This window comes from Lepidochelys kempii, chromosome 9 (genome assembly GCF_965140265.1).
Source record: "Lepidochelys kempii isolate rLepKem1 chromosome 9, rLepKem1.hap2, whole genome shotgun sequence".
NCBI lineage: Eukaryota > Metazoa > Chordata > Testudines > Cheloniidae > Lepidochelys > Lepidochelys kempii.
Window position 1 is genome coordinate 48,441,465 of NC_133264.1, and position 16,797 is coordinate 48,458,261.

At 44.8% G+C, this 16,797-nt stretch overlaps 1 protein-coding gene across 9 annotated transcripts in view; it reads left to right on the forward strand.

The window, feature by feature from the left end:
• The window catches only part of STAG1 (STAG1 cohesin complex component), a 380,157-nt gene that overhangs the window by 289,717 nt on the left and 73,643 nt on the right, over positions 1 to 16,797 (forward strand). For all 9 annotated transcript variants that reach the window (XM_073360216.1, XM_073360223.1, XM_073360219.1 and 6 more), the window contains one exon: positions 1,844 to 1,936. In XM_073360216.1, the coding sequence (XP_073216317.1) occupies positions 1,844 to 1,936 (93 nt within the window). The remainder of the gene's footprint in view (positions 1 to 1,843; positions 1,937 to 16,797) is intronic.

Consider the following 16,797-nt stretch of genomic DNA (forward strand, 5'->3'; position numbering starts at 1 on the left):
TTTCCATTGATCTTCAGTACAAAGGATGTGAAGGAGTTTCCCACACCCAAACTATTCTTTTTAGATGACTAATCTGAAGAACTCTCCTAGACTGAGGTGTCAGTTGAGGAGGTTTTGGAACAGATTGATAAACAGTAATAAGTCATCAGGGCCAGATAGTATTCACCCAAGAATTCTGAAGGAACTAAGATATGAAATTGCAGAACTACTGACTGTTATGTAACCTATCACTTAAATCATCTTCTTTTCCAGATGACTGAAGGATAACTAATGTAGTGCCAATTTAAAAAAAATGGCTCCAGGCCAGTAAGCCTAACTTCAGTACCAGGCAAATTGGTTGACATTATAGTAAAGAACAGAATTTTAGACCCATAGATGAACACATTATATTCGGCTTTTCTAAAGTGAAATCATGCCTCACCAACCTATTAGAATTCCGTGAGAGTGCAACAGGCACATGGACAGTGATCCAGGGGGATCCAGTTGATATAGTGTATTGGACTTTTAGAAAGCCTTTGACAAGGTCCCACACCAAAGGCTCTTAAGCAAAGTAAACTGCCCTAGGTTAAGAGGGAAGGTCGCCTTATGGATCAGTAACTGATTAAAAGATAGGAAACAAAGGGTAGGAATAAATGATAAGTTTTCACAATGGAGAGTGATACATAACAGGGTCCCTCAAGGATCTGTACTGGGATCAGTGCTGTTCAACATGTTCGTAAATGACCTGGAAAAGGGGGTAAAGAGTGAGGTGGCAAAGTTTGCAGACAGTACAAAATTACTCAAGATAGTTAAGTCCAAAGCTGACTGCAAAGGATTACAAAGGGATCTCACAAAATTGGGTTACTAGGCAAGAAAATTGGTGATGAAATTTGATGTTGGTAAATGCAAAGTAATGCCCACTGGAAAACATAATCCAAAAATACATACACAATGATGGGATGTAAACTGGCTGTTACTTCTCAAGCAAGAGACCTTGAAGTCATCATGGATACTACTATGAAAATATCCACTCAATGGGCTGCATTAGTCAAAAAAGCTAACAGAATGTTAGCAAACACTAGGAAAGGGATAGTAAATAAGACAGAAAAATACCATAATGCAACTATATAAATCCATGGGTTATCCACACCTGGAATACTGCATGCAGTTCTGGTCACCCCATCTCAAAAAGGTTATATTAGAATTGAAAAAAGTATAGCGAAGTATAGAGAATCAATGCAAAATGATTAGGGATGTGGAACAGCTTCCATATGAGGAGACATTAACAAGACTGGGACTGTTCATCTTAGAAAAGAGATGACTGAGGTGGTATGATAAAGGGCTATAAAATCATGACTGGTGTGGAGAAAGTGAATAAGGAAATGTTATTTACTCCTTCACATAATACAAGGACCCAGGGATAACCCAATGAAATTAATAAGTAGCAGGTTTAAAACAAACATAAGGAAGTACTTCTTCACACAAACACAGTCAATCTGTGGAACTTGTGGATGATGTGAAGCCAAAACTATAACTGTGTTCAAAAAAGAATTTTATAAGTTCATGGAGGATAGGTCCATCAGTGCCTGTTAGCCAAGATGGTCAGGGACACATCCCCATCTCCAGATTTAGGGTGTCCCTAAACCTCTCACTGCCAGAAGCTGGGACTTGATGACAGGGGATGGATCACTCACTAATTGCCTTGTTCCGTTCATTCCCTCTGAAGTATCTGGCACCAGCCACTGTCAGAAGACAGGATACTGGGCTAGATGGACCATTTGTCTGACCCAGAATGGCCATTCTCATGATCTTATGTTTTAGTCCTCTAATTAAAGAATATTATCCCTTTTCGATGTTTATTCAGGAGGACTTGTTGGTATTGAGGAAAACTGTGAAATCCTTTCTGGCTGTCTGCCAGCAGTGCCTATCGAATGTCAACACTCCAGTCAAAGAACAGGTAAGAAATGCACTCACATGTTCTTTACAAACGTTTGATTATTTAAGCATAGCAAGAACCAAGAAGAAGTTTTTATTAGATCAGTCTTGTGATGAAACAATCTTCTGTGCTATTCTTTTTAATAAACCAAACAAACTGTCCATAGAAATATATTCATACAGACTCTTTCTGAGCACACCATAACACATCTAGAGCCAAATTCATCCTGCACCATAGGCAACAAAATGCAATATCCCACGGGTACATGCTGTGACAGTTCTTCACTTCTGTGTCTGTGCCAATTTGAGAGTGGAGAACTCTGATACTTCTAGAGCTGCAAGCCATTGGCTCCAGTAAGGCATGCTGCACTCTTCCCCAACAGGAGAACCAGTGTCTCCCGTACCAGTTCTTTTATTGCCGCTATGATATAGGAATACCCTGGAGGACACTGAATCAGTGATCTCAGATGTTGTTTTACAATGTCTTTCTATTTACAAATAGCCACTTCTTCTTAAGGAAAACTCAGTTTTTCTTAAAAATTGATATATCCTGTCAGTGTCTCTTCCTGTTAGTTCCTAACTCAAAAAATCATATTTGGGGAATATTTTAGTTCTCATAATGTTCACTTCCTTGAGACTCAGGGCTTACTGCTTCCTTCCCTGTTTCCCAGGTTGGTTGAAATTCTGTGTGCGTGCGCACATGCATTATGATTGTATGGGTAGGCAGCAGATTTTCATAGTTGAGTGTAATTGCCCATTACTGTGTATTAGCTATTGGAAGGGTCTCCTGTCAGAATTGGCCCTTATATATAAAGGTTTATCAATATTTTGTGCAATCTCATCAAAAGACAATATAAAGTTTGCTTCACAATATCTATGTTCTGTAAAACTAGGTTGGTTTGCATTAATTTTGTCAGTATCCTTTAATATATTTCTGAAGGCTTTCCCAGGAACTTGCCCAGCATCAATGTGAGGCTAACCATCCTGTCGTTACCTAGATTATCCCATTTATCCTTTTTAAATTTTGGCACATTACCTTTTCTCCATTTCTCTGAAACTTTCCCGGTGTTCTAGGATTTGTTAAACATCAACAGCTCCGAGATTTCCTTAGCCAATTCGTCTTAAACTTTTGGGTACAACTATCCCTTTCTGCAGATTTAAAATATTTAACTTTAGTAGCTGCTGCTAACATTCTGCCTAGTTACTGTTGACATAAAGCATATTTCATTATCACTGTAGGATGTGAATATGTCATCCAGCTTCTTTTCAAATTCAGATCAGAAATATTTATTGAACAGTTCTCCATTTTCTATATCAGCATTGACAATTTTACCATCCTTATCTAGTAATAGACCTATACCATTGCTAGGATTTCTTGATTTTGTTCCTGAGATCTTTTTTAAATTCCTTTGTATTGTCCTTAACCCTAGTGGCCAAAATTTTTTTCACTGATATCTTTAGCTTCCCTTATCAAATTGTCTGTATTTCATAACTGCTAATTTATAGTCATTGCTGTCAACTTCCCCTGTTTCCATTTGTTTGAGTGATAAAATTTTATTACTGCATTCATTTCCCTTCTTATCTAGGATGGCTTTTTACTCTCATTTTAAATCAAAAAAGCCTTATTTTGTGATTGTCAGATTGTGGGTTTTTTGGTGTATCTGATAAAGTTTTCTTAAACAACTGCAAATTATAATTCACATTGTTTTGTCTAAGTTTCTCCTCCCGGTCAGTTTTGTTCATAATTGTTTTCAACTTCGGACAATTGGGCCTTTTAAAGCACTGATTTTTAGAAGCTCCAAGGACATTTCACACTGGTAGCATTAATCCTCCATCATATGTCCCCCAGATTGAAAGCACCCATGATAATTCAGTTTTTCTTTCTACATGGTATAAATAGATGTTTAAAGAGCTGTTCATCCTGTTGTCTAGTCTTATTTGGTGTCTAAAACAGATGTTTAGCTGGTTTTGTGCTTTATCATTTGCAACTCTGAGCCAGAAGCATTCCAGGTCCTGCATTTCAGAACTGTGAATTATTCAAAAGCTGCTAATAGTATCTTTGATGTACAGTGACATTGCCCTTCCCTCCTGCATGCTCTATTTTTCCCAATAAGGTGTAGCCAGTGATTTTAACATTCCAGTCATGTGACTCATCCCACCAGATTTCCATAATACTATTTGTGTCAAATTTCTTTTAAAAAATGAGTATTTCTAATTCCTGTTGTTTATTTCCCAGGCTTCAAGCATAGATATGTAGACAATTAAAGAATTTCTTCTCTTTATCCCTTGACACCTTGATCCTTTACATTCATGATACATGGAGTCTGAGTTATGTGTTTTTGTATTTGCATTTTGCTTCCCCCTTAATACTCTTCTCTTTTGTTGCTAGTTGAATGCTCTCCTGACTAGTCCATCCTTGGTTCCCCATCTACTAAATCCAAACCATACTCTGGTGATTTGGGGAATAAGACTGCACAATTTATGAATTGTGTGTGAGATTATGAATTCCTAGAATTCCAAAAGGATAACAAAGGAGGTATATTGACTTAAGTGGAGACATACTGAACTCTATACAAAAGAGTCTCTGGCTCCCACCCAGGAGAACTGGTTTATCAGAGGACCAGTCACCTAGCAATGAAGTCAACTGGTAAGAGTCTGGGATCACTTGTTGAAGCTAAATGGAGTCACCTGACAGAGGAGACTGCAAGGTTATACAGAGCAGAAGCTGCTCTACTGGCTCTCTCTCTCTGGCTATTTTTATCAGCTTAAGATGAGGGAAGCTGCTGCAGGAGCTGGGTGAGGTAAGGGGGCAGAGGAGCTGACTATCTGAAGTCGGGATGGTCCCCCAAAGGAAGGGTGAGCTAGAGAGAGAGAAATGCATGTAGGGTTTATTATTTTTGCGTGTGTCTTTATATTTCTCAGGTGAGTAAATAAAACCCAATAATGTGTTAAATGTCTGTGCAAAGTGTGTGTTTGTTATGGGCTACATCTACCACATGGCTCCAGAGAGACCTAAACTGTAACCCAGCAGGCTCACACATTCAATGGAATCCTGGCAGAGGCTGTGCTTAAGCTGCAGGTGGAGTCTAAGTTGTCAGTGCTGGTTCCAGGGGCTGGGCAGCTGGGTCCTGTGTTTCTAACTCTCAGATGGGAGTGTTAGACAGAGGATCTTCACTCTGAGTGTATGCCTAGGGGCCCTAAGACTGGGATAGTGCCTGGGCTCTGTTCAGATTCTAGAGCAGGGATCTCAAACACGCGGCCCGTGGGGTTATTTTCTGCGGCCCGACAGCTCCCCGCGGCGGCACACCCACCCCCTCCCCCGCACAGTGTTTACCTAGAGCGGCTCCAGCCCGGTGCCCCCGCGCCACTCCAGGAAGCAGTTCCCCGTTCCTGGCCAATGGGAGCTTCGGGGGAGGTACCTGGAGGAGTGGCCAGAGCAACACATAGACCCCTGTGGCCCCCCCAGGTCCCAGCCGCTTCCTGGAGCGGCGCGGGGGCGGGGCAGGCAGGCAGGGAGCCTGTCCTGCCCCTGGTGTGCGTCGGGCCGGACCCACCCCCCGAATCCCTCCTGCACCCCAACCCCCTGTCCTGAGCCCCCTGATGCACCCCACACCCCTCCTGCACCCCAACCCCCTGCCCTGAGCCACCTGCCGCACCCAGATCCCCTGACCCACCCTGCACCCCGACCCCGTGCCCTGAGCCCCCTGACACACCCCTCCTGCACCCCTGCCCTGAGCCCCCTGCTGCACCCTGCACCCCCTGGGGGCAGGGAGGGGGCGGAGTTGGGATGGGAATTTTGGGGAAGGGGTTGGAATGGGGGCAGGGAAGAGGCGGGGCAGGGGCGGGGCCTCTTGGAAGGGGTGGAGGGGGGGCAGTGGGGGGGGTCAGTGGTGCAGCCCACGGGCTAATGTACTAGTCCTCAGTGACCCTCGTGGTCATTTGAGTTTGAGACCCCTGCTCTAGAGATTTAAAACACATGGGTAATCAGATCCCCACACAGCCATCTGGTGGGCTGCTAGCAGTGGGAGCTCGACCAAATCTGTGACACATATGTTGTCCTCTCCCCATAAAAGGTGACCCAAAGTTCCACATATATAAAATCCTCTACTTTTGCCTAGCCACTTATCTAGCCAACAGTTCACTCCAGTATCATCTCTGTCTTATTTTGCTCTGTAACAGGAAGAATCCCAGAGAAGAGCATTTGGACTTTCCTCTCCTTCAGCTCCCTTCCGAGATCCTTGAGGTCTTTGAAAATCTGCAAAGCATCATCTGAAGTTCTCATTCATACCAATATATAACATATGCAGGTGGAGCCTTGCCCACTGTCTTCTGGATCCCATCCAGTCTTGCTTATCTTGTCTTCACTACAGGAAGAGAGCACGCCATCCTTTTGTCCCTTGCAGAAGATTCTGTCCCTTCTTCTTAATGTCATGCCTCCATTGAGGATTGTCCGTCTTCTTTGGACAGTCAGAAATCTTTTCCTGGTCATGCTTGGCATCCTCGTCGATTGGGCTGAATGTCCATCCTCAAGTGTGGCCCATGTAGACTCCTGTTCCTTTCCTCTGGCTAAATCTTCAGAGACATATCTGCGGTTGCCATGCTGAGTACCTGATAGTGATGGGATACCTCTAGATGAGTAGAATTCCTCCTGTTTCTCTTTCCTTGCATGGTCACAGACTGCCCATCTTCTGCTTCTGGCCATGTTGAATGCTTCCTTGTGCTCTTTCCTCAAGTGGCCATGAATTGCCAATCCTCCACTCTAGTTTCTATTCTATCCTGCTCCCTCATATCCTGTTCCTTTTTCTTGCTGGATCTGTGGTAGTGATGCTTGAATTCAGTTGTCCAGGAACTTTTCTGCCTCTCTGATGCAGTGCAGGCTCTGTAGTTCAAGAACATGACTCTTTTCTTCCATTTTATCCATCAGCTTGCACTTCATGCATAGGAATTATCTTCTGGCAGGAAGCAGAACATAGCACATCCCATCCATTGCAAGTCACAATAATTTTTCCATTGCTGACCATCATCTTGTCTGGTGTAGTATACATGTACCCTAGACAGAACAGTGTCTAACCTCCCTGTGACAGAGTGTACTAGGCATTCACTATTTGCTGCCAGAGGCCCCATCATCTTGGCACACCTTGCCCTAAGAAGGTGCCCTGCTGGTAGGGAAGAGCAGGGAGTTCATATCTCCAGGAGAGAGGCCTTTCATGATCAGCTGCAGGTAGAACCAGAGTTGGTCCTGTGGTACCTAGAAGGGCCAAGAGTAGGCAGAAGCCAATTAGAGCCCAGCATGCGAGATAAAAAGAGCTGACAGCTTCCACTAGGGATGAATTCTGAGTTAAACCAGGACAGGGAAGAAACATTCTCCCTGCACTAACTCAGGTAAACCGCCTAGTCAGGAGCCTCACTTTGACAACATTGGCCTTAAGTATCAGGGGATAGCCATGTTAGTCTGTATCCACAAAAAAAACAAGGAGTCCAGTGGCACCTTAAAGACTAACAGATTTATTTGGTCATAAGCTTTCGTGGGTAAAAAAACCACTTCTTCAGATGCATGGAGTGAAAATGACACATGCAGGCAGTGGTGAGCTGGAGCCAGTTCGCACTGGTTCGCTAGAACCGGTTTTTAAACTTAGAAGCCGTTTTAGAACCAGTTGTTCCACAAGGGACAACCAGTTCTAAAAGGGCTTCTAAATTTAACCGGCCAAAAGTGGTGCCTTAGGCAATGACTCCATGGGTGCTCCAGCCCTGGAACACCCAAGGGGAAAATTTGGTGGGTGCAGAGCACCCACCAGCAGCTCCCCGGCCCCAGCTCACCTCCGTTCCACCTCCTCCCCTGAACGCACCGCCCCGCTCTGCTTCTCCGCCCCCTCTAGGCTTCCCGCGAATCAGCTGTTCGCGCGGGAAGCCAGGGCAGGCTGAGAAGCAGAGCGGGGCGGTGCGTTCAGGGGAGGAGGTGGAGCGGAGGTGAGCTGGGGCCAGGGAGCTGAGCGTGGAGCACGCAGGGAGTCGGTGCCTAAGGCACCACTTTTGATGTGATCAGTGGGGGGAACGCCACTCCCCCCTAGCTATGCTCCCCTGCCCCTAGGAGCCAGAGGGACCTGCCAGATTCTTCTTGGGAGCTGCCCCAGGTAAGCACCGCCAGGACTCCCCACCTCGCCTCCCAGCAGGTACCTCTGGCTCTTAGGGGTGGGGTGGGCACCCACTATGGTGGCCCACGAGACCCTCCTGCCCGGTTCTGGGAGCAGACAGGGGACGGGGGTGGATGGGGCAGGGGTCCTGGGGGGGGGGGGCGTCAAGGAACGCGGGGGGGTTGGATGGGGCAGGAGTCGTGGTCACTCTAATGACCAGTGATTTAATTTGTATGCACAAACATGGAGCTGATAGCTTTTAGTGTGACTCAGCACCAGTCCCTCAGCTCTTTGACTGTCTCTTGACCCTCATGTTCTCTGGGCTTTCTCTTCAGTCAAGTTCCATCTATCAGATATCTTGGCCTGTCATATTCCTCGGGACAGATTCAAGTTATCTACTGTTTCTAGATTCATGAAGGATCAACTTAACTTCCACTCACCAGTGAACCTGAAACTAGTCCTCACAAAGCTGTGGGATATCATTTCAGACCCCTAAGGAGTACACCTTTTAATACCCACCTCTGAAAACACTTCACTGTGACTATCAGCTGCACCAGAAGAGTGAGTGAGCTTCAAGCATTAATGGCTGGATCTCCTACAGAGTCAGCGATTTTAAAGCCTGACCTTGACTGTCATCTAGTCTGACCTGTTCCATAATACAGCCATAGTTTTCACACACTGTGTTCCTGCATTTAGCCCAACAACTTGTGATTGAATAAGACCATGCCGTATAGAAATATATCCAGTCTTGATAAAACTCTTGTTAGAGAGCTTATTCCTTCACTCTCCCACTTCCCTGGTCCTTCTCGCATGAACAAAGAGCAACAATACCCGAAGTCCAAAGGTGCAAACAATTAGATGTTTATTGGGGTGAATTTCCAGCAAGCTTAAATCCAAGTTCCTTTTTCCTTATTTTCGAATCCCAATTTACTTCCTGTTTGCCCCTAATTTATATAGTAATATTCTTAGCTATACCTTAACCAATCATTCTACTGAAATTTAACTAACCAATCCTAACATATTGTAACATGATTAGCTAACCAATTATATCCCACCAGCTTCATTAGTTTACACCCAGCAAAATTAATTATACAGCAGACAGAAACAATCACAGAACCAGACAGAGACCATGCCAATAAACAATAGCAAAGTGGGAACTATAATGACAAAACAATACAGAGGTGAGGATTTCACAACTTCATCTATAAAGGCATAAGAGTTTCCCAGCTGTGTCTGTTGATAAGTGAGTTCTTACCAGACAGAAAACTATCAACCTAAATTTTCTTTTACATCTTCTAGGCACTTCCCTTTCTCTGGAGGTGATAGGCGCTATCAGGACAGGATTGTATTCCTAACAGCCCAATAGCACCTTCTTTCAATGTGACTAGTTTGGAATGTGAGGATGTGACCGGTCGCTTCCCAGCTTATGGCTGCTTCTGTCGCTTAGCCAAAGGCCTTAGCCTAAGAACAGGGCCTCAGACTGTCACAGTAAGAGAAGGACCTTACACTGGCAGACAGTGATTTTGATTCTTTCTTTTATACCTCTAACTAGCCAAGTGATAAGAATACAACTAAATTCTTAAAGTACAGGCCTTTGCAGACAGGCCTGAATATCTATATCCTAACAACTCTAGATCGGGGTGGGCAAACTGGCCCGAGGGCTGCATCCAGCCCTCCAGATGTTTTAATCCGGCCCTCGAGCTCCCATTGGGGAGGGGAGGCAGGGGCTTGCCCCGCTCTGTGGGGCTCCCAGAAGCAGCAGCATGTCCCCCCCTCCGGCACTTATGTGTAGGGGCATCCAGAGGGCTCTGCATGCTGCCTCCACCCCAAGCGCAGCCCCCGCAGCTCCCATTGACCAGGAACCGCGGCCAATGGGAGCTGCAGGGGTGGCACCTGCGGAAGGGGCACCACATAGAGCTGCCTGGCCATGCCTTCGTGTAGGAGCCAGAGGGGGGAGAAATGCTGCTGCTTCTGAGAGCTGCTTGAGGTAAGCACCGCCCAGAGCCTGCACCCCTGACCCCCTCCCTCTCCCCAACCTCCTGCCCCAGCCCTGATCCCACCCTCTGAACTCCTCGGTCCCAGCCCGGAGCATCCTCCTGAACCCCCAACCCCTCATTCCCAGCTCCACCCCAGAGCCCACACCCCCAGCCAGAGCCCCAGTTTCGTGAGCATTCATGGCCTGCCATACAATTTCCATACCCAGATGTGGCCCTTGGGCCAAAAAGTTTGCCCACCCCTGCTCTAGATAATGGAGAATTCGGTACATCTCTTGTTAAGCTGCTTCAGTGATTAATTACCCTCACTTCTAAAATGTACAACTTATTTCTAGTTTGAAATTTTTAATCTTTGAATTTTAGCCACTGGATCTTTTTATATCATTGTCTTCTACTTTGAAGAGCCATCTATGATCAGGTACTTTCCCTCTTTAGGTACTTATATACTGTGATTAAGTCACCTCTCATCGTCTCTTTGGTAAATTAAATAGATAGAGATCTTTTAATCTCTCATTTCAAGGCACATTTTCCAAACCTCAAATCATTCTTGTGGCTGGTCTCTGAATCTTCTCCAGTGTTTCAACTTCCTTTTTAAAAGTGTGGGCATCAGAATCAAACACGGTTACATAATATTCTAGTAGAGGTCTGACCAGTTCCATATACAGTGATAATGCCATCTCTCCACTCCCACTCGATAGTCCCCTAGTATTACATCCAAGGATTGTGCTCACTACATTGCACTGGGAGTTCATGTTCAGCTGGTTCTCTTAGATTACCTCAAAGCCCTTTTCAGAGTCCCCACTTTCCAGAATACAGTCCCTTGTCCTGTAAGTGTGACTACATTCTTGTTCCTAGATGTAGGACCATGCATTTGAGCATATTTCTTGTTTTAATTGCATCTAGATTACCAAGCAATCCAGATCACTCTATATAGTGACCTTGTCTTATTATTTACCACTCCACTAAACTTTATCAGCAATGATTTTATACTTTCTCCTAGCGCTCATTGAAAAAATACTGTACAGTGTTGGGCCAAGAACCAATCCCCAGAGGACCCGAATAGAAACACCCCCATTAACTGATGATTTTTCATTAACAATTATATTTTGTGATTGATCAGTTGTCTAGTTTTTAGTCCATTTAATTTATATATATATAAATAATATTTGGTTTTGTTTTACAAGGACAATATTGTCCTCAGGCTTCATTCTAAGGTGTTTTGGGATTTCCACATAAACCAGAGTACCTCAATACAAGTATTGTTCTCTAAATCCCGTGCCCATTGTGACAGAGCACTGAGGATTGACAGATGGGTCAGCACTCTGATCACTGTAGCCTCAATTAGTTCCCTTAGAGATGGCTCATTGAACAATTAGGTAATCAAAAGCAGAGGCTGAATTTAAGAAACTAATTAGCCCTCAGATGGCTAACCTGATAAAAGCTAGGAAGGAAGTGTTACAAAGTAGGGGAGGACATGGCTAGTTGAGCCTGGAATGAAAGTGATCCCTAGAGGGGGAGATCTCTTTTCCTCCTAGGGGCCCTGGGAAAGAGGGGCTGAAAGATATAAGGATTTAAAATGGTGATGTTTCACTATACTGGTGTTGGAAGGATTTAGAATAAAATACATGCTGAACACTAAAAGAAAGTCGGTCTGAGCAGTTTCTGGGACATCAGAGGACTGGGACAGAGCATTGCCCCGTCACATCCTGCGGAGGAGAGTAAGGTAAACGGCTTATATGTTAAAAGGGAAGTTAACTTTTATGTAAATCTTTTACGTATGTAAGGAATCCCTCAGATTATTTGTATGCTATGGAGAGCATTGTCAAGAGAATGTCACTTCTCTCCAGAGGCTCTCTAAGTGGATTACAGTGTGCATTGAATTGTGTTATACTCTGGCTAACCTTACAGCTCCTTTAGGCCTTATAGTGTACCCCTCCAGCACTACTCACTGGGGGTGTCAGGGTTCCCTCCCCACTCTGAACTCTGGGGTACAGATGTGGGGACCGGCATGAAAGACCCCCTAAGCTTATATTCCACCAGTTTACGTTAAAAACTTCCCCAAGGCACAAATTCCTTCCCTTGTCTTTGGACGGTATTGCTGCCACCACTAAGTGATTTGAACAAACATCCAGGGAGGGGCCACTTGGAGCCCTATCACCCCCTTCCCCCCTCCAAATATCCCTCCCCAAGCTCCTTCACCCCCTTTCCTGGGGAGGCTTGAGAATAATATACCAACCAATAGGTTAACAAAGTGAGCACATACCAAATCCCTGGTTTTTAGGACACTGAAAATCAATCAGTTTCTTAAAAGAAGAATTTTATTTAAAAAAAAAAAAAGTAAAAGAATCACACCTGCAAAATCAGGATGGAAGATAACTTTACAGGGTAAATAAAAAGATTTAAAACACAGAGAACTCCCCTCTGGACTCTACTTCCCAGTTACAAAACAAAGGAATAAAACTACCTCTTAGTATAGGGAAAATTCACAAACTAAAACAAAAGATAATCTAACGCATTTCCTTGCTATTACTTACAATTTCTGTAATTTTTAGATGTATAAGTTCAGGATCTTTTAAGGAGCTGGGTTACCTGCTTGGTCTCTCTCTTTGTCCCGAGAGAGAACACACAAAGAACACAAACAAAACCTCCCTTCCCCCCCGAGATTTGAAAGTATCTTCTTTCCCCATTGGTTCTTCTGGTCAGGTGCCAAGTAGGTTTATTGAACTGATTAACCCCTTACAGGTAAGTGATTCTGTACCTCTGGCCAGGAGGGATTTGATGTTACTTAATACATAAAGGTTGTTACCCTTCCCTTTATATGTATGACGGGGGCCTTATTCAACAAAGCATTTCAGCATTGTTTAAGTCCATCTCTATCCAGCAAAGCACATATGCATGTGCTTAACTTTAACCACAAACTTTAGTTTAATTGATGTCAGTAGGATTTAACCACATGCATAAGTAGGGATCTACTTAAATCTCAAAGAAATCACACATTTTTCATGGGTTGGTCACAGGATAAATAGCAAATTTCACAGATGTGTTCCTACAGTGTGTATATATACAGCAGGTATTGCATTCAGAGTAACAGCCGTGTTAGTCTGTATTTGCAAAAAGAAAAGGAGGACTTGTGGCATATTAGACACTAACCAATTTATTTGAGCATAAGCTTTCGTGAGCTACAGCTCATTTCATCGATGTGTAGCTCACGAAAGCTTATGCTCAAATAAATTGGTTAGTCTCTAAGGTGCCTCAAGTACTCCTTTTCTTTTTGCAAGTTTTGCATTGTACTACAGTTACGTTTGTAAGTTTCCCTGGATAAGGGAGCCTGCTAAATCAGGGTTTTTTCAAACTTTTTTCTGGGACCCCCTTTGAAAATATTTCAGGCTGTGATGATCTCCCCCCTCCCCCCCCCCCAAAAAGTTACCCTTCCCTTTCTCTTCCCACCCCTCACCACCACCACCCCATACACACACACCATGCCACCCTTATTTCTGCACTGCTGCTGGCAGCGGCACCGCCCTCAGAGTTGGGCACCTGGCCATCAGCTACCGCTCTCTGAAGGCAGTGCAGAAGTAAGTGTGGCAATACCGTGATCCACTAACAATAGTCAAATTTCATGGGGAGACCAGATTTCATGGTCTGTTATGCTTCTTTCACAGCCATGGATTTGGTAGGGTCCTGTACATAAGTTCTGCACTGAATAGGGGTGGTCTGTTGAACTGGGGCTTGGATTTGGTTTCCTGCTTAGAAACAGCAGAGTTGTTTTAGTCTCTTTTCAGCTGAGTATCAGAGGGGTAGCCATGTTAGTCTGTATCCACAAAAACAACAAGGAGTCCGGTGGCACCTTAAAGACTAACGGATTTATTTTGGCATAAGCTTTCATGGGTAAAAAAACCCCACTTCTTCAGATGCATGGAGTGAAAACTACACATACAGGCATAAATAGGCAGGCACATGAAGAGAAGGGAGTTACCTTACAAGTGGAGGGCCAATTCAGTCAGGGTGGATGTGATCCACTCCCAATAATTGGTGAAGAGGTGTCAATAATACCAAGAGAGGGAAAATTGCTTTTTTAGTGAGCCAGCCACTTCAGTCCCTATTCAAGGCCAAATTAATAGTGTTAAGTTTGCAAATGAATTATAGCTCTGCAGTTTCTCTTTGAAGTCTGTTTTTGAAGCAACACCTTGTCAACAATGGTTCTCCACTTGTAAGGTAACTCTCTTCTCTTCATGTGCCAGTATATTTATGCCTGTATCTGTAATTTTCACTCCATGCATCTGAAGAAGTGGGGCTTTTTATCAACGAAAGCTTGTGCCCAAATAAATCTGTTAGTCTTTAAGGTGTCACTGGACTCCTCGTTTTTTTTCAGCTGAGAACTCTTCAACCCACTTTCCCCTGGGAAGTGTGCCTTCCAGATTGCCTTGAGTGGGACCATACAGAGATTTCCAGAGAAAGAAAGATTACTAACCTGTAAGTGCTGCTGTTCTAGGAACATCTCTGTTTATTCAAACTACCCACCAATATTCCCTTCTTCCTTAGGTTCTCTATTTATTCTTAGACCCTGAGACTGAGGAGAAAGGAACAGAGGTGGTTGAAAAGCTGCACTCCCTTATAGAGACTCAGGTGCTGAATATTCACAGGCACCACATGGCACTTATGCAACGTACAGTTACTAATTGTAAGCTGGTGGAGCAGGACCTTATCTGGTCGTTTTAGTAGCAGTTCAGAATAGTGGTGGGCATAGATCCAGGAGTCAGGTGCCGGCTGAGGGTGAAGCTGGAATCACGGTCAAGGGTCGGAACCAGGGTCACGATCAGGACACCAAGCCAAAGAGTAAGTTGAACTCAGGGTCAAGAAGCCAAGCCAAAAGTTGGAACTGGAGTTAGGATCAGGAACAAGGCAGGGCATCAAAGACTAGACTGGAGAGGACAGGGGGTTGGGCTGGAACAAGGGCTGGAGGAAGGACCAAGACAAGCCCAGCTCCGGGTGTGGTACGCACTGAGCAACCACTATGCTGCTGTCATTGTAAGGCTCAAGTGGCAGGCTGCTGGCTCCCCTGCCCAATCAGGAAGCAAGGCCATTTGGAAAAGGCTCATTGGGCCTGCTGGGCTTGCTGATTTGCCTAGCTATCAGTCAGGGAGCCAGCTGTGCTCCTGACTGCCCCTTCCCCTAGAGGACCTTCCAGGGGCCCTGGTCTTAGTTTGTTGGAGTTTCGCTGGTGAAATTCCTATAACAGGAAAGGGGTATGGATGTTTTCTGTGGCCTCCCAGGATTGCTTCTCCAGCCCGTACCCCTTCCAGTCCACTAGGTATTGGAGCTTACCCTGATCCATTAGGAATCAAAGATTTGATGGACCTCATATTCTTCCTGCCTTGGACCATTATGGGTGATTGTGGTGGATCCATCTGACTGGGGAAGGGGTTGTTGATTGGTTTAGGTGGGAGAAATGAAAGATGGGGTGGCTCTTGAGGGTCTCCAGGAGCTGGAGTTTGAAGATCACTGGATATATTTTCTGGGTGGTCTGAAAAGGCTGGAGATAATTGTAGTTGAGCTTGGCAGAGGGATGGGATGACTTTAAATTCTGGGCTGGAAGACAGACCTTATTACCTACATTTAAGTCCAGGGCAATATAACAATAGTGGTCAGCATAGCTCTTAGAAGACTCCTTGGCAGCAACCAAATGCTCTGTAAGCTCTGATGAGTTTGAAGATGGAGGGCCAAGTCCATGGCTGCCAAAACAGAAGGGGCCTTCTGATAGTTCAGGCTGAAAATGGGGGAGAAAATCAAAATATCCAAAGAATGGGCTTTGCTGGGTGGAGGCATGGATTGCATTATTATAAGCAAATTTGGCTAGGCATAATGGGGGAATCCAATAGTCTTGGTAAAAATTCAAGAAACAGCAGAGGTACTGTTCCATTGTTTGGTTGACCCTTTCGGTCTGGCTGTCAGTCTGAAGATGGTAGGCAGTTGAGATGAGGGGTTTGGTGCCAAGAAGGCAGAGGAATTCTTGCTAGAACCAGGAGACAAATTGGGTGCCCCAATCAGAAATGAGGTCTTCTGGCATGCCATGGCATGCTAGAAGACATGTTCCAAAAAGAGCTGTGCCATTTCATGGCCTGATTGAAGGGTATGGTAGGGGTGAAATGGGCCATTTTTTTCAGGAGGTCCACAATTGTCAGGACCACCAAGTGCTCTTGAAAGTGAGGCAACTCCACGATGAAGTCCATTGAGAGGGTGGACCAGGGGTGTGGAGGCATGGGAAGGGGCTAGAGAAGGCCCAGTGGTCTCATGTGATATTTTTCAGTGTGGGCACAGAGATCACAGATGATTTAACTGGGAACTGGTCCTGCTTTGAGCAGGGGGTTGGACTAGATGACCTTCTGGGGTCCCTTCCAACCCTGATATTCTATGATTCTATTCTGTGATTCTATGATTCTATCACACATCTTAACATAGTCCTTGATGTCTTTTCATTTGTTTACCATCAGAAATACCTTGAAATCAGATTCTTAAACTAGACAAAATATCCTGCCCTGGGGAAGTCATGGCACAACCTCAGTACTTGTAGTTGGGGGTCTCCCTCAGGAGTGTAATGGTGATCCCTATGGGTAGAGGAGGCCTTGCTGTAGATGGAAGCTTGACCCCAGGGAGGCATAGGGATTTTCCAGGGACTGGCAGATTGGTGCCATAGATAGGTCACTGGGGAGCAGATGATGGTCATTAGATGGCCTTTGCCAGTCCTTCTGATGAAATGG